Consider the following 24,692-nt stretch of genomic DNA (forward strand, 5'->3'; position numbering starts at 1 on the left):
ATTTATACATGCATATTACACACTGCTGCAGGTAATAGAAGGTCTCCCTCTAAAATAGCAAAATTTTCTTTTTTTCCCTTCATAGTAGCAGATTATAGGCAGGAAATTATGGCACGTACCTTCATACATTCATATCACTTCATGCATGTTTAATTAATCATAAGAAACGGATGATAAAAATAGAAGTTTATTACAAGTTAGTGAGTGAAAATGAAATGAAATTAATAGAATAAGATTTGTAGTCTAATGAAAACAACATGTTAAAAGTAGATATAGCATTAGCTGAGTTAAAAATAGCAATGGAAAACTTAAGTATTGAATTTAAAAAAAAAGTATCTAATTATGAGTTTGCTGAAAAAAAAATAATATTCAAACGAAACAAGGGGATGTTTTAGTACCAGTAAATGGTTGGCAAGGCATTTGAGAAACTTTCAGTGCTGAAATATTTTCAAATAAGACTGAAAATTAAGAAATTATGAATGATGTTGAACACTGATGTTGAAGTAGCTAAACCTATAATTTAGTATGTTGGATCAAAATGACCTGAACTGTGGTTCTGATTATAAGTGTTCATAACTCTAAATTACAAAATGTGTACAGGATGAAAATTTCATGAGTCAATATTCATATGATATCATGAAAAGTCAAGAAATTTTTCTATTATCTGTGTTCACGTTCTATGATAAGTGAAAACTGTTTGATTCAGGTCAAATTAATCCATAATTAGCCTTTGTGCACATGTTGAGACAAAAACAAGAAAATGACATTTACTAAAAAAATAATCAACAAATAAGGCAAATACCAGGAAATACTACCAAATTCCTTACGCATTTCAACACACTATGGGTGGCATGTTCGGAGGGTAAGAATATCACGCTGACCGAGTTTCCCACTTGGATTGATTACCAAATCTTCAATCTCAATTGCTCAGCAGAACTAAAAACTATTTGCCTGTGCAAGTAAAACATTGCGGCAAGAATGAAGTGAAGTGCTTACATGCAAGTTTTTTGCAACAACCTGATTGGCTGCTTGCGAAATGGAGCTATCCGATCGGTCCATTAGAATTTTCTTTAAATTCCCGCTTGTAATGAATTTAACCAATGGTGCTGTTGATTTATTGTCATTTACTAATTTATTTTTGAAGGCCTGGATGTATGTGCCTTTGTAAAAGTCAAAATCGGTCATGGATTTCACTTTCTGAAAAACTCTCACTTCCTGAAATTTGAATCTTTGGCCCTCTTGCCAGCAGTATGTGGGAATTTAAAGAAAATTCTAATAGACCAATTGGATAGCTCCATTTCACAAGCAGCCAATAAGGTTGTTGCAAAAGACTTACACACAGGTGCTTCACTTTATTCTTACCATGACATTTGACCTAGATATATTTTTTCGTTCCACTGAGCAACCAAGATTGAAAATTTGGTAATCAATCCAAGTGGGGAAACTCAGTCAGCATGATATTCTTATCTTCTGAAGATGACACCCATAATGTGCCGAAATGCATAAGGAATTTTTTAGTATTTCCTGGTATTTGCCTCATTCATTGAAGATTTTTTGTGTGTATTATTAGGCAAAGTAATCTACTCTTCCGTAAAGTGATATTTGTTTACACTAGAGTAGATTCAAGCATACCATCAAAAGGGTTGAGTGAATTATCTTTCACCTGACTAACCCTCAATCTCAGTTTGGCCAGTTGAAAGAGGCTCTACTATACAAATCCAATGTAGTACGGAAAGAAACTTACTACTGTGACATTTCCAATAGCAATAGGTGTTTTGTAAGAACGAGATTCAGGTCTTTTTGCAAGTTCTGCAGCTACAGTTGGGGTTCTTGTACCATAGAAAATGAGGGTCCAATCCATTAATCTACCTAAAGTTTTATACAATTGAATAAAAAAAAGCATGATGTTCAACAGTTACCACAAACAAAAAATGAAAATAAGTTTCTAAAAGCAGTATATACAAGGTAGATAGTACAGGGTATTATAGGTAATCCATTTCATGAGTTTCCTTGTTCCCATGTGATTTCATCAGCATGTTTTTGTTTTTTTGGATTAAATACTTTTCAGCGTTCTTTTTGTTTTTTGTTGATTCTGTGTTTAGTATTATATGTTAGTTGGTATTTGCCACTGGATTTTTAGTTTTGGGAATTGCTTTGTTCCCATAAAGGAACGCCATCCTGGATTTGTGAGAGAGAGAGAGAGAGATGAGTGTTTCATATTTCTTTTTTTCTTTTTCAATTTTCATTTGGGTATTTAAGTTTTGTGACAAAATTAATTTTTATTCTAGTTTAATTTTCAGTTTTGTCAGGTTTTCTCATTGATTCTATGTCAGGGATCCCACTCAAAAAATGAGAAAAAGTAGGAAAATGCAGGGCTAAAAAGTAGGATGGGGGAGGGTAACCCCCTTAGACAACATAATCATGGCATGATGGAAAAAAATCCCTAAAAATTTTTTTTTGCAAAAAAAATAATTTCAAATAATTGAAAAAAAATATTTTATTTTTGAATTAACTTTTTTTTTTTCATAGCACTATTTCAGTTTCCTATAAAATTGACTCAAGCCAAAGCAAAATAATAAATGACTTGGTTACAAAACCAATTTTTGACCAAAACAGTGTGCACTAGCAACCACAGATAATTCTTTGCTGTCAGTCCTCATATATATTACATTATTTTTTTGGAGTCTTCTAAAGTGCACATCTTGTCAACTCTTTTCAACAATGCACAGCAAATTTTGAAGATATATGTTTTTTAAGAATGACGCTCCTTTGAAACCACTTTCAAAAGCACAGTGCAAAATATGTATATTACAAGATCTGATGTAAATAAGGCAAGGTGAACCAAATAGTTCTACTGCGTTGTCCATCATTTTTTTAAAGGGATTTATCCACATTTTAATGTTCAATGCCAGTGTAATCATTTTTCACAAATGAAGCAATTTCTAGCTCTTTGCTGAGCACATTGTAAATATTGTTTATGCTTCTTCATGCCTTAAAAATAAAGAAGACAACTGAATGCTATTGGGTAACATCAGAATCACCAAACCTAGAATAGGCCTATGTATCCAACTGCTTTGAAATGCAAACTGTTGTTTCACCTATTTGCACCGTACTTTTGAATGATGAATATTAGTTACTGTCCAAGACCATGAAGTAATAAATACAAAATTATTTTTCCATCCAGACAGAAGTTTTTAATGACTACTATACTTGTTGAACCCTCAAACTAAGTCAATGAAAAATTAATCAACTAAATGGTCCACATACACCCCCCCCCCCAAATAACCTTAAAAATGATACAATTTATGCTTTGGCAGAATAATTAATTGCATTCTCCAACATTTGTAATATTTGGCAATATATCAATGATTTCCTGCTCAATTAAAATCAATTACACAAATTTTGTCGATAGGATTTGGTAGAAAAGTAGGACAAAACCGAGAAAGTAAGACATTTTACCGAAAAGTAGGACGAGTGGGAGCCCTGTTCTTTGTTTATAATCAATTTGTTGCTCATATAGAAGGGAATATATGTTTTTTTGGTTTTTTTTTGGCTATATTGGTATTTCTCCCTCTTCTAAATTTTTTGGGTAATTTGGGCATTAGTGTCAGCGAACAGAGTAGAATTACTTTTGGTATTCTTTGTAATTTTTGTTATTTTGCTTTGGGACAAATAGTTTTAGTGTTAGTAGATAAGATAGAGCTAGTTAACTTAGCTAATACTAATACAAATACAATGTCACAACAGGCAAAATGCCCAACAAGGTGGCTGAGAAAAAGATGCCTACAACAAATATGGATGTCATATATTTCAAAAATACAGCAACCCAATTAAAAATGCAATTACAAACAATATATACACATGATAAACTACTATACAATGCCCATAAAGAATACTTATAATTGTCTTATTCTAAGTATGAACAGCTTCTCGACTTACCCCAACATGTTTATCTTATTTCTTTTCAAACATGTCAATTGTGTTAGAATTTAAGACCTCTGGGGTATATAAGCTATTCCATTTATTAACAACCTTATTAGAGAAAAATTCCCTGTGAAACCATAACCTAGAATTGTCCCTTACAAATTGATATTGGTGTCCCCTTGTAAAAGCAGTCAATTGATGGCGTATTAATAATTCATGGTCCATCCTATCCATGCTGTTGAAAATTTTGAACACTTTGATCGTATCTCTCCGACACCTGCGTTCATCCCATGTAAACATATTCAAAAAATGAAGTCTCTCTTCATAACTCAATCCCTGTGTGCCAATAAGGACACGCGTAGCTCTTCTCTGCACCCCTTCAACCAAGTTTATGTCCCTCTGTAGGTATGGTCTTCAAAACCTTACAGCATACTCCAGTCCATGACGTATTCGTAATTCTTGAAGAACCATGGACTATGCATATGCCATAACTTGGGACACAAACTCTTATGATGAGTAAGAGTGGTCTCTATATATCATCACAGAAAGCTACAGATTATCGGATTGTGCAACAGTCTACAGATCTGAAATGATAGCAATAAGACTGAGCCTAACGAGAGCGGAAGAAATGGGAATAGATGACCTGCACCTGTACACTGATTCTATGTCCTCGTTAAAAACGTTGGAGAGACCCGAAAGAGATGATCCAGATACCACAATTATCAAAGAAATATTAATGAGGATCATGGTCCATTTTCACTGGATCAAAGCTCACACAGATAATAAAAAAAATGACATGGCTGACAAGCTCGCCAAAGATGGAACAAGTTATAATACAGTGTAGGTAATAACCGGATATAGCAAAGCACAAATAAGAAAAATACTTGAAAAACGTATCATGGAATGGCAAATTTCATAGCATAACAACACAAAAAGACGACCAGTATTCAGTATATACCCAAATGTAGACATTAAAAGATTACAGGGTGATTTTATATAAACCAAATTATCACAGAACATGGGTCCCTTGGATATTACCAGGAATGGAGACACCTCAGAGATGGACGATGCATCTTCTGTAGAAGTAAAAGCAACAGAAGATTCCGCTACATTTTTGAATGCCCACATTGGGAGACAAGAGAAGCAATAACACAAGATCAGAGACAATTATCAATAAAATATATTATAAGATCAAGGAAAGACTTCCTTAGAGAAATTTTGAATACAGCATTAGAGAAATATTTGTAATATCTAATGTAAAGTAAATCTAACAAAACTTAAATTTGTAATGGTTGAATGGTTTGAATATATAGCTACTAGTGTATATAAAACATAGTGCAAAAGTGTTTTGTGAAAGAATATTAATGGTACAATTGTTTAGTTTATATATAATTAATGTTTTGTGGGTGATTCGAAATACCCAAACATATCTTGAGGATTGTATAAACTAAAATTTTTTTAAACTCGTAACTGCTTTATTTTTGCTTAGGGTTTCTCACAACTCTATTTATTAACATGAATATTTAATGATGGGTGTGTTGTTTTTTGCCAAATTTGTGCCAAAAATATAAAATAGTGATGCAATTGATCTAACTTATCTAATTGTATTGATGAGTATGTAAAATCGAATCCATGAACAATGTATATTGTGTAAACCCATATTGTGAAGCGGGTAACACTGTGTTGACAAAGTAACACTAACAATATGAGGTATTTGTGATTTGAAAAGATCACAGAGAAGTGAAAAGATCACAGAGTATTTCAAGAGAGGAATTGCTGTAAGCTTTGGACAGCTCAAAACATTTCCCACACCGGGAATTGAACCCAGACCTCCTGGGTGAGAACCAGGTATCCTAACCACTAGATCATGTGGGACACAGAGTATTCAGAACTTATGTAAAAGAATATTTTGATCTTTTCATTTTGCATATGCAAGATGACATGTGTAACTAAATTTCATATATTTGTTGTTAAACACATGCAAGTTGCAGGACAGTTTGTAAATAGTTATGTAATAGTTGATGCAATGTGTTTTTGTTGTTTCGACCCGAGAGTCTCGGGAGGACACTGCAATTTTTCTCCTTTCTTTTCCCTTGTTTTGGCAAACTATAAAATTGGAGGACAAAACTTAATACTAATTTGCTCATTGTTTTTATGTTAGTCATCAACTAACTCAATTAACTTTTATCACGTGGATTAGAAACAATAAAGGCGTAATAATTATGATTGGGACTAATAACACTCATAGAAAAAATAAATACTGAACAGGACGGCTCTCGCGATGTATGATCATCGGAGATAGACACGTCCTATTGGACGACCTAATGAAAGAGAGCATACTCCAGTCCAGGAAGAAGGACGAACTAATCCTCGGAAAAGCGGAAGAATGACTTTAGGAAAACATGAAGAGACCTTTTTGAAAACGAAACCAAGCATTCTATTCGTTTTCTGACCACTGCTGAACAATGTTCAGAAAACCTAAACTGCTTGTCATTGAGAATTCCAAATCGGTGACCCTAGTTGCATCTGGGATAGTGACATCATTCAACTCGTAAGAGAAACGTGGGTTGTTTGAACCAAAATTAGTGGCCATGCACTTGTCAATGCTAAACATCGTGCTCTTTAGATTTGCCCATGCTGCAATCCTGTTCAAGTGGATCTGGAGCAACTCCCAATCGCTTTGATTTCTGACTACCCCCATTAGCTTCACGTCATCTGAGGATTTGCTAACAATCCCAGATACCCTGATCGAGTTTATTGATAAAAAGTGAAAAAGGCCAAGGACACTTCCTTGAGAAACTCCACTAGTGATGCCTGTCCAACCAGAGAATTCCCCGTTCACCACGATTCTATCCAATTCAACAAGTTGCTCCAATCCCAATCTCATGTAAATGCCTAGAGTTTACCATGATTTCTAGAAGGCATTCGATCGGGTTTATCAAGGTAAACAGCATCCACATTTATGCCCTTACCCAAAGCATTAGTCACGTTATCATAGAAGCAAAACAGGTTAGTTACACTTGACTTCACTTTCCTGAAACCATGCTGATTATCCGACAATACATTATTCTCATCTATCCACTTCACCAATTGCCTCGTGTGATAATTTCCAAAATTTTTGAGAGGAATCTCATCAAACTCACTGGATGATAATTAGACACAGCTTCTCTACTACCCTTTTTAATAATTGGAACAACATTAGCAAGTTTCCAATCCCTTGGGACGATACCCTCAGCAACACTACTCCTGTGAATCTGTGCGACTGCCCCCTACAATTCCTTAGCACATTTTCTGATGACCCTGGGATAGATATCATCTGGTCCTGGTTGTTTGCTTGCACATACATTTTTCAAAAGATTTAGGACCTCCACATCTTCCACTTGAATATTGTTGAGGATTTTATTACTCCAAGCAACACAAGCACATGGAATATCGTTTTTTATATTAAAAACTGTCGCGAAAAAGTCACTGAAAGCACTACACATAACTACACTGCTCTCCATCCTACACACTCTTATCGAGAGGGGGCCAACTGTCCCATTATTGATGTATCTAAAAAATCATTTTGGGTCAGAGCCAAAGTTATCTGTCAACCTAGATTCAACTTCCTTCTTAAACTCTCTTATCGCTTTCTTCAATGCCCTCCTTTTATAAATAAACAATGACAGGTCACCTCATCCACTTTCATACTTACTCAATGCTCTTTTCTTTTCAAGATAAAGGTTACACATGGCATCCATGAACCATAGGGGGCACGATGTACAAACATGCTTTTTTCGAACAAATAGTATGACGCCGTGCAAAACAGAGGATAGTTTCGTACAAAGTTCTTCCCATTGACTTATCACTCAGACTAATTCTAGCCGGTCTTTTTGAAAACTTCTGCTAAATGTTCTCTCAAAACATCAAAGTTAGATCTCTGAAAACAAGGAACCAGTCTTGTTATCAACCTTACCCGAAGAAAACTTAGAAAAAACTGATGACGCAATGATCACTGGAAGAAAACTCGTCCCCCCATCGAAACATGTTCAACAAGATCCTTAGAACTAGTGAGAACTAAATCCAAACAAGCAGTACCTCTAGTGGCTCTTCTGATACATACCAATACAAAAAAATTATCGAGCACCAACTTAAGAAAGTCTCTTTGATATTGATCGCTAACTAAAAGGGTCTCCCAATTGATACCTTAGTAATTGAAATCTAATATGACAACCCTCTTATGCTTACACATGTATGAAATTTCATCATGAAATTTGGCGATGTAGTTTGGATTCAGTGGATTGTAACAAATGCTTTCTTCAATGCCCTCCTTTTATAAATAAACAATGACAGGTCACCTCATCCACTTTCATACTCACAAACCCCTACAATAAGTTTATGATGCCTTTTGTTTTCAAGCTCAACCTGTATAGTTTCAATATCACTTCTCTGCATGTTACACTCTCTAGCTTTCAAACATGTTTTCACACATATCAAGACATATAACCCCCCTTTCCTATCCGATCTATTTCTTAAAAAGTATTGTATCGCGAGATGTGTAAGAAAGATTCATCCCCATCGTTTGCTCAAGATTCAGTGTCAATCGAAAAGCTATCCAAGTCAGAGGTGGGTAATTCCCCGTCTATACTGTCATTATTAACAATAACCCGCTTTCTCGTCTACGACTGGCTTTAAATATTGTTATGTTAGCGTTCCCCCATCCCATGGAATTCATATTTAAATCTTCTGCTTCAATGCAATGGCACTTCATTTTCTACCTTTGATGTTTTTCATTTTGGCTATAATTGGCAACTTTGCTTACCTTTGGCATCATTTTTGGTAACAATTGGCGATTTTCCCGTATTTTTATTGGGGAATTTATGGTCAGCCCACATATATCCAACTGATATTCATTAATTCAACAGTTCAAAATATTTTGAAGTAACATCTTATGCACAGAGTTTTACTGCCAGATTTTAGGCAACACTTTTTTAAGTATAGAAATACCTCAGGTACAGGTGACCATATGTCCTGTTTTGACACAATGGTCGGCTGAAGTTTGTTTTCTGTGGTTTCCCCAACTTTGAGGCACGAATGTGAGTCAATCTCCCTATTAAAAAGTCTCGCCACAGAGAGCAACAGGCCTACAAACAGTACATATATTCAATCATTACACTTCACTCACTTCACTTCTGAAATATAGATGGCAACACTGAAAAATCAGGCACAGCATGAGATACGCACTCACACTGTTAGGAACACACACTTACATTTCCTGGCACAACTCACTAGGTAGTAAATTGCCCATGGCGATAGACCTGAGTTGTGCTTGGTTTGAAAAAAAATAAATGTCCTGTTTTGAACATTGTCGTGTAATCATTGTAACATTGTTGCTCTACACATTTTCACCCCAGTGGAATATGGTTTAGAGCGAGATTTAGTGGAAGGGGGACAAAAATTGATGGAAGAAATTCACACAAAAATTTTTTTCAAGGACTTGAAAATGTTCTTTTCAAGGACTTTTAAGGATTTTCAAGGAATGTACGAACCCTGTATAGTTTGCATTTTGTATTTTAATGCTTTTTAGGACATGTTGTATAGTTCATATATTCTATTTTTTTGCTTTTTCTTCATAATTTAGTGTTAAGCATTTTATTACATTTCATTTTTTTTGTATTATTTTCTAATGTAGATTATCCCCCGCTTGAATGGTTTAACATGTTGGACCCGATGAAACACCTTTTGGAAATCAATGGGCAAATATCCATGTTTTTGCCTTATTCAACGCCTTAGTCACATGATCATAAAAAGAAAGGAGATTGGTTATGTGTGACTTTCTCTTACACTGGTTTTACAACAATACATTGTTCTTGTGTATCTACTTCACCAGTTGCCTTTTGTGTGATAACTTTTGAACTCTTTAAGAGGGAGCTTGTTACAAAAACTGGATGATAATTGAATATAGTTTCTATACAACCATTTTTGAATATTGGAACCACATTAGCAAGGTTTCAATAATCCCCTGGGATGATATCGTCAGAAACACCACTTCACTAAATCTGTGCAACTGGCCTCAACAGTTCATTAACACATTCCTACAGACCCAAGGATAAATATCATTTGGTCCTGGTGTTCCATTAGCACATATATTTTTTAGAAGTTTTAGGAATTTCCCATCTTCCACTTGAATATCCTTGAGGACTTTCATCATATCATGGTACATTCATACTTTGGATATTGCCTTCACTATTGAAACCTGTTGCAAAAAAGGAGTCATTATATATATATTGATGATGAGTTGATGTATCACTGAAATATAATTTTATAATTTTGAATTTTAAGTACAGAGCAATAAAAGAATGGGTAAGGTAGGTGTGTGTGTGTGTGTGTATATATATATATATATATATATATATATACCTACCTACCTTACACATTCTTTTATTGCTCTGTACTTAAAATTATATTTCATTGATACATCAACTCACATAGGTAATTCATTCTAAGAAGATAATGTTAGTCAAGGTAAATGTTTTCGTTGATAATGCCTCTTTCTTGTCATAAATTCCCCTGAACAGACAGTAAGCTATTTTATGCATTCACAACCCTATCAGAAAAAGACTTCTTGTGACACAACCTGGAATTATCTCTGACCAGACTATACTGGTTTGCTCTTGTCAAAGCACTGATCGACTGTGTATCAATTTTATGGTCCATCATATCATTTCCGATTGAAAATCTCAAATATTTGTCTAAACCTGCTAATCTGAGGTTTGACAATTAGGTCTGAATACTGGTTTAAAGGTACAGAAATACAGCTTTTTGAAATGAGCTTTCAAATGTAGGTCCTTGTCTAATTAGTCCTTGTGTGCATAAAATAATCATGGTATGATAAAATGATTAAAATGTAAGTACTACAGTGCTTATTCCATAAGAAATGGGAATTATTTTCAAAGTATAACATCAATAACCATTTAGAATATGCATATAATTCTATATATTTTAAATGACCTTCAACTAAAATTATGAAAAATTTAATCAAGATAAATCTTGATAAAAAAATGAAACCTGGTTGAGAGACCGGAATTCCTCCTTTATTTTTAATGAAAAGTCTCCACATTCCTGCAGCTGGTTCACCCCAAAAATGAACAGACATGAAAGGCCAATCGGTGAACAGCGCATTGTGCTTGTCATGTGGTCTTGGAAGAAGTAATGTTGATGGCGTTCCTGAAGGTGACATGAGTACAATTTGTAAATTTCCACGTGGCTTGAAGAACAATGTGACTTTTACTTGTACGTGCTCTAGATAAACCACTGAATTTCTGGTTCCTCTACAAGCAGTAGTGTTCATACTGACTTCTACATATCCTCTATGAGTGGCAGGTATTATCCTGGATAAGATTAATAGTTTTGATCATTCTGAGTAAAGATGAATTGAAAACAAATGAATAACTTTTAATAAAATATGTTTATCAAAAAATATTTTCATGATCCAAGATTGCAAACCAAAAGAATAATGTAAATTTAATGTATCTTTAAATGATTTCAATTTATATATCTAAAAACATGATAGAACACATAAAACTAATAAATAAAGTTACACACATAAATATCAGCATATTTTATCCCTGATAATTTTTGTCGTTAACAAATACAAATCCACAACAGGCAAATTGCCCAACGAGGTGGCTGACTCAAGAACATCATGGATCCCTGAGCCATTTTTTGGAGGCCCTACCTACTACTGCTACACCACACATGCACCCCCTCCCCCCGCGGAACCCCTCAACGAATCGGTACATGCGGGAATGTGCGTGTACGTGTAGTGAAACCTGACGTGAAGTTTTTTGTTTCTCTGTAATGCTTGTTATGTGTGGTGCTGCCATCTGCCACCAGTTTTTCTAACTATGAGTGAAGTGTTATGATTGAATGATTTATCGTTGTAGGACTGTTGCTCTTTGTGGCGAGACTTTTTAACGGGGAGATCGGCTCGCATTTGCGACTTGAAGTTGGGAACCACAGAAAACCAACTTCAGCTGACCACCACTGTGGGGTTCGAACCTGGATCCTCGCATCGCGAGTCCGTCACTATAACCACTCAACCACCACAGCGGCATATAAATAAGAATTTTTGTCCTTTTAGTTTTCCAATAATTGTCAATTTAAAATAAGAAGGTTGATATTCAGAGAGAGAGAATTTAATTTCACTGTAAGTTTTACTTAATATTATATATCATATAAACCAACTTTGCTATTCAGCAAGCAGCATTTAAAGCTTTGTTTTTTTCATCTATTACCTAAGCATGCCAAGATATAAAAATGAAAATTATAATTGTGAATCAATTTGTAACAATAGATGATACTTATAAACAGACCTTTCAGTATAGTCAGTAATTTCTTCACACACTGATTGTGAAGGGACAGTTTTCCATCGTTTTGCAAGTCTTGCCATTCCTGCTGCATCCATTAGCCCATACCCAAACTTTGGACTTACTGTATAAGAAACAATCTTGACTTACAATGTATAAAATAGAAAGCATGATAAAGTAGATTGTCTTCTCTCATGAAAGTGAATTCATTCCAATAAAGTAAATATAGATGCCAATACAATACAGGGTTTGACAAAAAGAAACCAAACATTCCAAATAACATAACAATAAGTCTCAATGCTATATTGACTGCTTACTATAGCCATGTAGAGGAATTCTTCATAAAACAATCTGTGGCAACAGCCAGTGTTGGTTGTGTTTTAGCTGTGCCTGCCCAAGTCATCTCATCTTAGTCATTATAACTATTGCTAATACTTTATATATATATATATATATACATACAGTGATTTTCTAATACTTCAATTAGTTCAGTAAATATATGTTAATCAGTCAAAATTTTTAAGGGGAAAAAAATTGAAATGGCAAATGGGATACCTAAGTGTAACAGATGAAGCAGGGATATTATCACCATGTAGTATTTGATCCAATGCACTGGAAATTATAAATGACCTTACGGTATTAAGATGATAAATTCAAAGAGAGAACTTTCTGTCTGGCAAAGGAATGCAAAATCATATTTAAATACATTATTAATTACTCCCAAGTAAATAAAGTTCAAAAAACTTCTTGTGAGCTATTGCTCACAAGAATTGTGTACAGAAACCTCTCATCAAAACAGTAACTAATACAACAGATAGTGTTAATGCTTTTCTCTAGAAACTCCAAGACGAGAATTCCAACCTTAAAGATTCATATCCACCCAATTAAACGAATATACCAAGAACTTAAAATATCATAACAAGGTTGTGAGTGAACAAACTGAATCTACCGCACAATTAAAATCTGAAATTCATACTGTGCAACAAAATTACTCAGCCATAAGACTCAAAAATAAATAAAATAAAGTATTAGAAGCAGGGTATGACAAAAAAAAAAATCATAATTTAAAAAAAATGGTTTTTTTAATTTAAATGATTTTTTGATTAAATTTTACTGACTGCTTATTTAATTAAAACAAATCTTGTTAATCATTAAGAATGAATATTTTCATATCACCTACCAATTTTTCACATAATCTTTTAAATTTAATTCAGCATTATCTCTTAAAAGCCAAAAACGGGCGAAGATGGTCCATATAGGGAGTATGGGTATGTTTTAGATTTTTGAAGGGTGAGGAAGAAAATGGAAGATCTCGTCAGAGGCAGAAACCCTAAACAAGTCTAAGTCGCATAGAAGGATAAGGAGAAAAAGAGTAAAAAGAGAAAAAGACTAGTCAAAACTTGGACAAGTCTACTTTGAGGGAAAAAAACTGGCTGCAAAAGAGTTAATGAATAAACTACAGATTAACAATAAACAAATGAACTACAAGCAAAAAATATGAACAGAATTATGTGTTTATATGACATGAAAAGTTGTTGAGCTCAAATTAACTTCATGGATTAACATTTCTCTTGTAGAGAAGTGCTTTTATTCATGAGGGCTCTCCCCCCCCCCCACTTTAAAGTGAATGACTGGTGGTAATTTAGTATCAAATATGGCGCAAAGTTTCTTGATTCATTCAGCATTAACTAAATAAAAAACATTCTATTGACAAGATTATTTCTTAACAATTGATGCATGCATTTAATGGGATGTATTTCCGACTTGAATGTTACTTGATAATTCACACATTTTTATTCTTTCAGAGATTTAATGAGTTTTGATAAAAAAAACAAGCTAACTCTACACTTTTTCACTTTTCATATTAAAATTTGAAGTCCAACAATATTTATGTTGGTGCAATATCTATTATTTCAAATCAACAATTATGGGCATAGAAAAATTCAAGGCTTTATAATATAAAGGCTAATTTATTTTTTTCTTTATCAGGGGAACCCTAGTGCCCCACTGTAATGTACTGCAAATGCTTAATGCAATTATATTCAAGTTTAGCTCTCTATATTTTTCTGAAATTTTTTCCATGCACAAAATATAGAAATAGAACAGCTATTTTTCTGCACTGTATCTAAGGATTAGGCTTAAACCTATATTTACTAGATCTTCTATATATTTTTTTAATAGAAAACTTTTCAGCATTTTAATAGCATGCACATATCATATTAGGTTAGTTTTACTTCAGTGAAAAGGAAAAATGAAATTTACATTTTGCAATTTACATCAATGCAATTTAAAAAAAAGAATCAATGATCAATCAATTTAAATCACCATACCCTGATTAGAAGTGCAACCAATCACTGGTATAATTGAAGTTGAAAATACAATTGAAACTATGATATTAGTGTTAACCAATCTTGATGTACAATAACCTGAAGGTATACTTATAGCTCATCGCACTCCCACCAAGAGAAAAGATCGCCACAAACCCATTGCAGTAATTTGCAAAATTTTCTACAAAAAACTATCATCATCACTACATTTCAGGTTCTGAAAGAAAATGCCTACAAGCATCAGATATACTCAGCAGCCAAAAAATTAAGAACACACCCCCCTCACTTAATCCTTGACTCGTCTGTGCAGCATGTGTGATGACGTAATAAACCGGATTTGCTGATAAATACAAGCTTTATAGCTTTCTCCTAGTCAGAAGCGGCAGTTAACATTGAAATTCGCCTATTCACGCAGAAAACAAGAGATCTGAGTGACTTTGAATGCGCCCTGATTGTGGGTGCCAAAAATGGTAGTTCCAGTATCTCCGAAGCCACTAACCTTCTTGCCTTTTCTCATACCAGAGTATCTCAATTTTCAAAGAATGGCAGTTAAGCCAAAAAAGTTCAAGCAAAAAGTGGATTAGAGGGCAGAAATTATATGTGACGAAAGAGGTGACAGACGACTGACATGCATTGTGTGTAGAAATAGAAGAGCTACAATACAACTCAGGATGATCGCAAAACATATTCGCACACTCTACAAGATGGATCTTTAAACAAATTTCTCTTAATAGCTGGTGAGTTCCTTGAGTTCACTGCAAACTCAAAGAAAAACAGTTTTTTTTGGGATAGAGAATGCCGAAATTGGACTAGTATAATGGACAGTTAATGAATGGAAGAAGGTTGTCTGGTCTGACGAGTAAAGATTTCTTGTCCATAACGTTGAAGGCAGGATCCATGTGTGATGCAAGCAGCACAGAGCCATGGATCTCACATGCCACATGACAACTGTTCAAGTAGGTGGCGGGGGTCTGGGGAGCATTTTCCTGATGTACTCTAGGTCCATTATTTCCGTTGGAGACATCCGTGAATGCCAGCGCTTACCTCCACATTACTGTTGACCACATGCAGCCGTTTATAGCCATAATGTTTCCAGATAATGATGGCTACTTCCAGCAGGACAATGCACCCTCCCACATGGCTGGAATTATCACAGATTGGTTTGAGGAACAAGATTCAGAGTTTCAATTGCTTCAATGGCCTCCTCAGTCACCCCATCTCAACCCAATTGAGCATTTGTGGGATGAGGTTGAAAGGTCTGTTAAAATCTCTAAAACACAACCTTCTAATCTGAGGGAATTAAGAGCTACTGTTTCGTTAGCATAGGCTAATATTCCTCTTCAATGGTTTCAGCAACTTGTAGAGTCCATGCCTAGAAGAATATCTGCTGTCATGAAAGCCAGAGGAAGTCCCACACGATATTAATAGTAAGTAGGAGGGTGTTCCTAATTTTTTGGCCACTGCGTGTATACCAATGAAAAATACAAATTAAAAAAAAATCAAATATCGCATATCTTTAGCAGAAATTGTGTTTTATATTATGTGAATGTATTGATCTAATTTTTTTCTACATAAGTCAATCTCATTACTTTCATACTGATGCTTTTAATAATAAAATGCAGAAAATTTTACAGATAATCTTATATATAAATGTGAAAGTATGTATGTATGTTTGTTCTTTATACAAATCTACAATTTCAGACCGATCATCGCCAAATTTTGCATATATACCAAACAGGACCAGGACTGAACCATAGGCTACTTTAAAAGTTTGTCAGAGCTGGGCAAATGCCCAAAATGGGCAAAAAACCGTGAAGCAACAATGGTTCCTGGGTCCCAAGTCACTTTTGGATTGTTTACTTTGGTTACTGTGGTTTGCTAGCAATGCATTTCAGACATGCACATATGCCTTTACAATGGTTTGTCACTTCTTTGATGCTGCCAATAATTGAAGAAAACCCGGGAAGCACCGGGTATTTTTACTAGTCAAAAATAAAAACATTACCATAGTCTGTGATATTGACATCCTAAATCTATCTAATTCTGGTACAGACTACTTAAACTCCCTACGTGAAAATGGGTTCTCACCTCTAATAAATGATATTACTAGAAATTAGTCCAAGAGCTCAATTACATTTGGCGAGTGTACTAGCTATTCTCCAGGGAGTAAAGTAGCTGAACTGGTGATCGAACCAGTTTTGAATTAGTTCACCGAATTTCAATTACACATGGCTGAAATTGCTCATTGGATGAACATCTCATTTTTCATTATCTTCTTTATATTTTGTTGCGAGCAAAGCAAGAAGAAAAGAAGTAGCCACACTCGTATTGCACCCAAGAGATAACAAATATGCTGGCAAGTATAGCAAGAAAAACCGCCCAACCTCTTACTTCACTCGCACTAGCAAAGCGAGTGGCAAGTTTACTAGATAAGGTTATAACACAGAACTGCTTTAGCAGCAGCGAGTAAAACTGCAAGAGTGTAGCTAATAAACTCACCCAATGGAATTGAGCCTTTGCAAATGTGTGGTCACCACATGTTCATTAGAAATTCAACTTATAATAAGACAGTATACATGAAGCTCGATTAATCAATGGGCCAATGAATCATTTTCTTATTGTTTACGAGATCATTCTATCTCTGAGATACTCTGAAGGACAGAAAATTCATGTTTTAAAATTGTACAATAAGAGGAAATATAAATTTTTTTTATCCAATTACAAATTTACACTACAGGGAATGGATGCAAACTCTAAACCTTTGGATTTTAATGGAAAAATTATAGCAATGAAAAATATTGTTTTTGGATAGAATAAAAAACAAGATAAAATAAAAATGGATGGAATAGAAGTTCAACCATTTACTGATTATACACAGCTGTTTTCGGAGTCCTTGATGAATTAACCCTCTAACAAGCATTAACAAGATATCTCACCTTCTTAACACTTCTTATCCGGGTGATTTTTAGTTGTTACAGTGGCAGCTTTTTGTTCTTTCTTCTAGGTGCAATGTTGTAACCCTGTCAGAAGTCATTTCATACACACACACTCATTTGTTTACCCTCCGCCTATTATATATATTTTTTACCAATTTCAATTAGATGAAGAGAGAAGGGAAGGAAAAAAAGAAAAGATGGAACACCACTTCTTTCCTCTCATTTTAAAACTTCCACATTCAGAAACTTTCTGCAGCTGAAGAATGAGTTTTATATTCCAATCAGATGAGGTTGGACAGATCTCAATCCCTTGTTTGCAATGTGCTAAAACCCTTTTATTTTAGCGATGTGTGGCAGGCCCAAATATTTTGCAAAGCTGATTTCGCAATGAAACAAATTTCCCTATCCCCACCCCTTACTTTGTACCTGCTGAAGATCAGAAGAAAGCCTACTTCATGAAAAAAAAAAAATTGCATTCCACAAGGGGTGTAGTGATTTTTGCTATGTGAAATTTCCATGAAATTCTTCCAATCACTTCCACCAAAGTGATTTCTGCTATGCCAATAAAAAGGTAAAATGCTAGAGATGTTAACTGACTTTTAACATCGATACCCAAAACATGTTTAAAATGTTCATCTCATAACCGTATACGACAAACAAAATAGGCATTAAAAATATAACCAAATAAAAAAATTACAAAATTGAAAACTGTTTATGTGAACAGATATATAGCTGATAATAATTTATTAAGCAGATTTTGTCAGCTTAGAACCACCAACTTGACAGAAAGGCTAACAAAAAGATCAAAGGCAAAAATTCAATGACACTGTTAAACAGTTTTAGATTTTTTGACAGATTTTAGATCCAGACACTTTTTAATTCTGCATGTTTTTCTTTTACATGTTAGTATCATTAAAAGAAAATCATATCATATTTCAGCAATTTTAAGGTTTGAACACTTTTAGATCAGTGTTTTTTGATCAGCAACTTTGCAAGGACCATTTGATCAAACATAGAGGGAACCGAGGATCTCTTTGGGCTCTACCATAGCAGACATCAGAGTGAAAATACAGTAAACTCCTGATTAACCACAGTTTTTTCACAGGGATCTGTAGATTTCGATTTTGTATACAGTCAAACTTGGCTATAACGACATTAAGTGAAGGCTGCAACTGATTCCATAGAGAATAATGCTTGTGAACCATTTCTTTATTCAAACCCAGACCTGCAAAGTCAGAAGCTAGCTTCCTTACCACTCGACTGCACCAGGCAGCAGTTGAATTACGTCAACAAAATGCAATGGCTTCAGATATAGCGACACATTTTTCTACATTCTTATGGCTTTTCCGAAGAATTAAAGTCCAGAACATGAAGGAAATGTTTGTCTGCTGTTTTATTGATAAGTAATGATGAAAAACAATTAAAAATTTATTAGATGTTTAACACTGGATATGCTCATTCTTCAGTCTCCACCTGTTCTACATAGGAATGTTGGTAGTTCTCCTAGCAGCAATTGGTCTCTAATGATATTACTTTTATTTCTAGTATTCATAGCAAGCTACAGTAACTTTCCATGGATCTGGATCCATTATCGTTATCTCGTATATGCATTTGTTATTTCTTTGAGCATTGTATTCCGTTGGAAGAAATTTCCGGGAATGAATCCAAAACCTACCCACTTTGTGTTGTGTTTTGAAAAATTCTGTTTCGCATCAAACCTCCATGACTCAACCAGGACAGGAAGGGGGAGGCTGATAAATTTTTTTTTCTTATCACAGTTTTTTTTTTCTTCTTAATGATCATAAGTGCAGCAAGTAACAACTTTCACCACTCATTCATTTTGTGCAAGTGATCTGTGCACGTGCAGTTCAGCTGTGGAAAATAGATTAGAAAAGAAATATTTTTTCACTTTTGAAGATAAATTTAACATCGATGAATTTAATATAATTAATTGAGAGAGTATTTGCACTTTCTGTTACTTAGATTGCATGAAATTGAATATTATTTTGCAATTGCACATTGTACAAGTATGTCTTTATGATTTTATCAAAACAAAGCTGCTTCTCTCATTTATTTTTTATTGTTTAATTACCATAATCAATAATGACTAGCATATTGCATAGTATGGAGGCTTCATGCATAGCATATTTCATTTAATTATATTTTTTATACTTAAGTCTTGAAAACTTCTATCTTGGTCGTAATGAAAAAATTCTGCAGAATCTTTGCTGTCATTATAAAAGAGTCTGCTGTATATAAAAAAGGTTTCAGGCTCTGCCACGAAGGTGGGCTGGAAGAGATCTCGGCAACGGGATAAGTCCAGTGGCAAAGTTCTGGCGTTCATTCATTCATATATATAAAAAAGAAGTGTTGGTGAAATGCAGAGGGATCCAAGGACCCCCCACCACATAGCAGTATTGGAGTTAAAATACAGCAGACTCCCACTTAACCATGAGTGGTTTTTCCAAAATGAAAATCTGATGGAGATTCTAACTTATTTTATTTAAATTAAAAACCTCAATGTACAGTGTGTCTATAATTAAAGAAAGTTGGAGTGTTCTGGGCTGTCTTAAGCTTCAACTACCCATCAGGAAATTATGAAAATTTAAGAACATCTTGATGAAAGAATGGCAAGAATTCTGGGAATTCAAACTCAAACAATCTCTGTATAGCTTTTAGTGCAGAATTAAAGTGTTCATAGGAGAGTTTCACACAAAAAAACACATTCTTGTAAACTTAAACATCATATTCACTTTAGTAAATGGTTCTGCTACGAGATGATGACGTCCTTCCATACGGTTTGAGCAGTTTGGTCACATTTTTGCACAAAAAATTAGCATATTCATTAAAACTTGCATAAAAACACACAATAGCATCAATATTGAAAGCAATGTTTTTACTATGAGAGAATCTCTTTTCCTATATCTTCATTAATCTTCTCAGCAGCATTGAGGAGATATATTGCCTAACTTGATGCTTTATATTTTGGTGATTACAAGATACATTGCCTTCCTAAAATCCTCTCAATTTCTGCTATGACGAACCCAAACACTGTGTTGTGCTTCTTTTCCCACTCAAGCGATTTTCGTCCCACCCAAAATGTCAGATCAACTGCCAGCAGAAGGAATAAGTTTTTGTTCTCATTTTGATAATAGAAAAAGAGTGTTTTTCTATTGAGTGTTCAAGAGTGATTTGAGTGTTCAAATTATACCATTCTTTTTCTTTTTGGTGTAGTATAAGTATCTTAATATAGTACATAAACAATGGAAGAAGATAGAATACTTCTCTTCCTAGGTAGGTTGTTCTCAAAGTTGGGGGAAACAGTATCACCTGCACCCCAAGTCAGAAAAAAAGTTTTCTTGAAAAAAAAGTGGCATTTTACAGAGGATTTTGTTATTTTTACTATGCCATTTATAATGTGGATCAGTGAAATTTATAGAACCGCAGAAAGGGTTATACAAATACAAATACAAATACAACGCCACAACAGGCAAAATGCCCAACGAGGTGGCTGATAAAAAGATGCCCATAAAAATATGGTTGTCATATGTTTCAAAAATACAGCAACCCAATTAAAAATGCAATTAACACAAATTACAAACAATATATACACATGATAAAATATTATACAATGCCCATAAAGAATACTTATGGTTGTCTTATTCTAAGAATGGATAGCTTCTCGATTTACCCCAACATGTTTATCGTATTTCTTTTTAAACGTGTCAATTGTGTTACAATTTACTACCTCCGGGGGTAAGCTATTCCATTTATTAACAACCCTATTGGAGAAAAATTCCCTGCGACACCATAACCTTGCATTGTCCCTCACCAATCGATACTGGTGTCCCCTTGTAAAAGCAGTCGATTGGCGGTGTACTAAAAGTTCATGGTCCATCCTATCCATCCCATTGAAAATTTTGAACACTTCGATCATATCTCCTCGACACCTGCGTTCATCCAATGTAAACATATTCAAAAAATGAAGTCTTTCTTCATAACTCAAGCCCTGTGTGCCAATAAGGACACGCGTAGCTCTTCTCTGCACCCCGTCAACCAAGTCTATGTCCCTCTGTAGGTATGGTCTCCAAAACCTTACAGCATACTCCAGTCCAGGACGAACTAAGCCTCGAAAAAGCGGAAGAATGACTTTAGGAAAACGCGAAGAGACCTTTTTGAAAATGAGACCAAGCATTCTATTCGCTTTTTTGACAACCGCTGAACAATGTTCAGAAAACTTAAGTCGCTCGTCAATGAGAATTCCCAAATCGGTGACACTAGTTGCATCCGGGATAGTGACACCATTCAACTCGTAAGAGAACCATGGGTTGTTCGAACCAAAATGAGCGACCATGCACTATCTACGCTAAACGTCATGCTCCATTCATTTGCCCATGCTGCAATCTTGTTTAAGTTGGTCTGGAGCAACTCCCTATCGCTTTCATTTCCGATTACCCCCATTAGCTTCACATCATCTGCGAATTTGCTAGTCATTCCATCGATACCCTGATCGAGTTTGTCGATAAAAAGTGAAAAAAGTATGGGGCCAAGGACACTTCCCTGAGGAACTCCACTTGTGACGTCTGTCCAACCAGAGAATTCCCCGTTCACCATAACTCGTTGCGACCTATCTCTTAACCACGATTCTATCCAATTCAGCAAGTTGCCCCCTATTCCAATCTCGTGTAAACGCTTCAAGAGTTTGCCATGTTGGACCCGATCGAATGCCTTCTGGAAATCAAGGTAAACAACGTCGACATTTTTGCACTTACCCAAAGCCTTAGTCACGTAATCATAGAAGCAAAGGAGGTTAGTTACACATGACTTCCCCTTCCTGAACCCATGCTGATTATCCGACAATACATTATTCTCGTCTATCCACTTCACAAACTGCCTTTTGATGATAATTTCCAAAATTTTCGAAAGGGAGCTCGTCAAACTCACTGGACGATAATTAGACACCACTTCTCTACTACCCTTCTTAAATATCGGAACAACGTTAGCCAGTTTCCAATCTCTCGGGACGATACCCTCAGCAACACTACTCCTGTATATCTGTGCGACTGGCCCCAACAATTCATTAGCACCTTCCCTGAGAACCCTGGGATAGATATCATCTGGTCCTGGTGCTTTGCTTGCACATACATTTCTTAGAAGATTTAGGACCTCCACGTGTTCCACTTGAATATCGTTGAGCGTTTTATTACCCCATGCAACACCCGTATATCGAATATCATTATCTCCATTAAAAACCGACGCGAAAAAGTCATTGAAAGCACTACACATGCCTACATTGCTCTCTACTTTTGAGCCTCCTATCGAGAGGGGGCCAACTGTCCCCTTACATCCATTATTGACGTATCGAAAAAATGATTTTGGGTCAGAGCCAATGTTATCTGCCAACCTAGATTCAACTTCCTTTTTACTATCCCTTATCGCTTTCTTCAACAGTCTTCTTTTATCAGTAAACAATGATAGGTCACCTCGTCCACTTTTATACTCTCTGAATGCTCTTTTCTTTTCAAGATAAAGGTTCCGCACGCTATCCGTGAACCATAGAGGGTGTGATGTACAAACACGCTTTTTTCGAACAAAGGGTATGACGTCGTGCAAAACACAGGACAGCTTCGTACTAAATTCTTCCCATTGACTTACCACCCCTACTGATTCCAACCGGTCTTTGAAAACTTCCGCTAACCTTCTTCGCAAAACATCAAAGTTAGTTCTCCGAAAACAAGGAACCAGTCTTTTGTTATCAACCTTACCCGAGGAAAAGTTACAGTGAAATCTGACGATACGATGATCACTGGAAGAAAACTCTTCCCCCGCCGAAACATGTTCAACTAGATCCTCAGAACTAGTAAGAACTAAATCCAAAATAGCAGTACCCCTAGTGGCTTCTGATACATGCTGATACAAAAAATTTTCGAGCACCAACTTAAGAAAGTCTCTTTCATACTGATTTCCAGATGAAAGGTTCTCCCAATCAATACCCGGGTAATTGAAATCCCCTAGTATGAGAACCCTCTTTCGCTTACACATGTAGGAAATTTCATCATGCATTTTGGCTATATAGTTTTGATCCCTATTCGGTGGATTGTAACAAACCCCAACAATAAGCTTATGACGTCTTTTGTTCTCAAGTTCAACCCATATGGTTTCAATATCACTTCTCTGCACGTTACACTCTCTAGCCTTCAAACATGATTTCACGTATATCAACACTCCACCCCCTTTCCTATCAGATCTATTTCTCAAAAAAGTATCGTATCCGGAGATGTGTAAGAAAGATTCATCCCCATCATTTGCCCAAGATTCTGTAATGGCTATAAGTTCCAAGTCCTCCACAACTATCATAGTTTCTAAAAAATCTTTCTTGTTACCCAAGCTCCTGGCATTTATTAACACACATTTTAATTTGCCCGGTGGTTTGTTGTCAATCGAGAAGCCATCCAAGTCAGAGGTGGGTAATTCTCCGTCAGTACTGTTGTGATTATCATTAACTAACCCGCATTCCCGACTACGTGGTCTGGGAGTAAAAAACCTGACCTAAGACTATCGTAAACCTCCCAGACCCCTCTCTTATTTAGATGGATCCCATCCGAACGAAGCCACCTATCGGTAAATGCGGGAAGCTCCAAGAACGTGACCCCAAGTGAGGAGCAAATGTCCTTCAGGCCTATATTGAATTGGTGGATCCTACTCCTATATCCCCTACTACCCCTTGGCAGCACTGGAATCACTGCCACATCTGAACCCCCCTCCCTAGCGGATAATAGTAAATCCCGGTATTCTGACAGAGACTCACTAATATTCGCTCCTACCTGATTAAGACATTAGATAGCTCAAAATACACTAAATGTATTCATAGATACACTGTGTCACAAATTTTTCATAGCAAAGTGTAAGTATGTATCATATTTGAAAATAACAGTCTGAAAATTAATATGTTTTCATTGCAGTGAATTCTTATTGTTTATTAACTTTCCAAACCAATTTGCAGATTATCTGTAGTCTTCAAGCCAGTAAACTATGTGCGATGTACAGCAAGTGACTATGTTCTGAAACATATTTTGAATTTTTTTTTAATACGTTAGTATCATATCAAAAAATGTATTGTTTCCCCATTTCATATTTTCAAACTTCAAAACAGTCAA

General features: G+C 35.3%; 1 protein-coding gene and 1 non-coding gene across 3 annotated transcripts in view; both read right to left on the reverse strand.

Moving 5' to 3' along the window:
- The window catches only part of Fur2 (furin-like protease 2), a 162,158-nt gene that overhangs the window by 58,464 nt on the left and 79,002 nt on the right, over positions 1-24,692 (reverse strand). For both annotated transcript variants that reach the window (XM_089253426.1, XM_089253427.1), the window contains exons 11-13: positions 12,279-12,396; positions 10,972-11,294; positions 1,745-1,869 (exon numbers count right to left, since the gene is read on the reverse strand). In XM_089253426.1, coding sequence (XP_089109552.1) covers positions 1,745-1,869; positions 10,972-11,294; positions 12,279-12,396 — 566 coding nt within the window. The remainder of the gene's footprint in view (positions 1-1,744; positions 1,870-10,971; positions 11,295-12,278; positions 12,397-24,692) is intronic.
- On the reverse strand, positions 5,728-5,799 carry TRNAE-CUC (transfer RNA glutamic acid (anticodon CUC)). Its single transcript has one exon. It is a non-coding gene; the product is annotated as a tRNA-Glu (tRNA).

The sequence above is a fragment of the Pholcus phalangioides genome, unplaced genomic scaffold, assembly GCF_987345545.1.
Source record: "Pholcus phalangioides strain wild (caught in Gottingen) unplaced genomic scaffold, Ppha-v1.0 ptg000039l_1, whole genome shotgun sequence".
NCBI lineage: Eukaryota > Metazoa > Arthropoda > Arachnida > Araneae > Pholcidae > Pholcus > Pholcus phalangioides.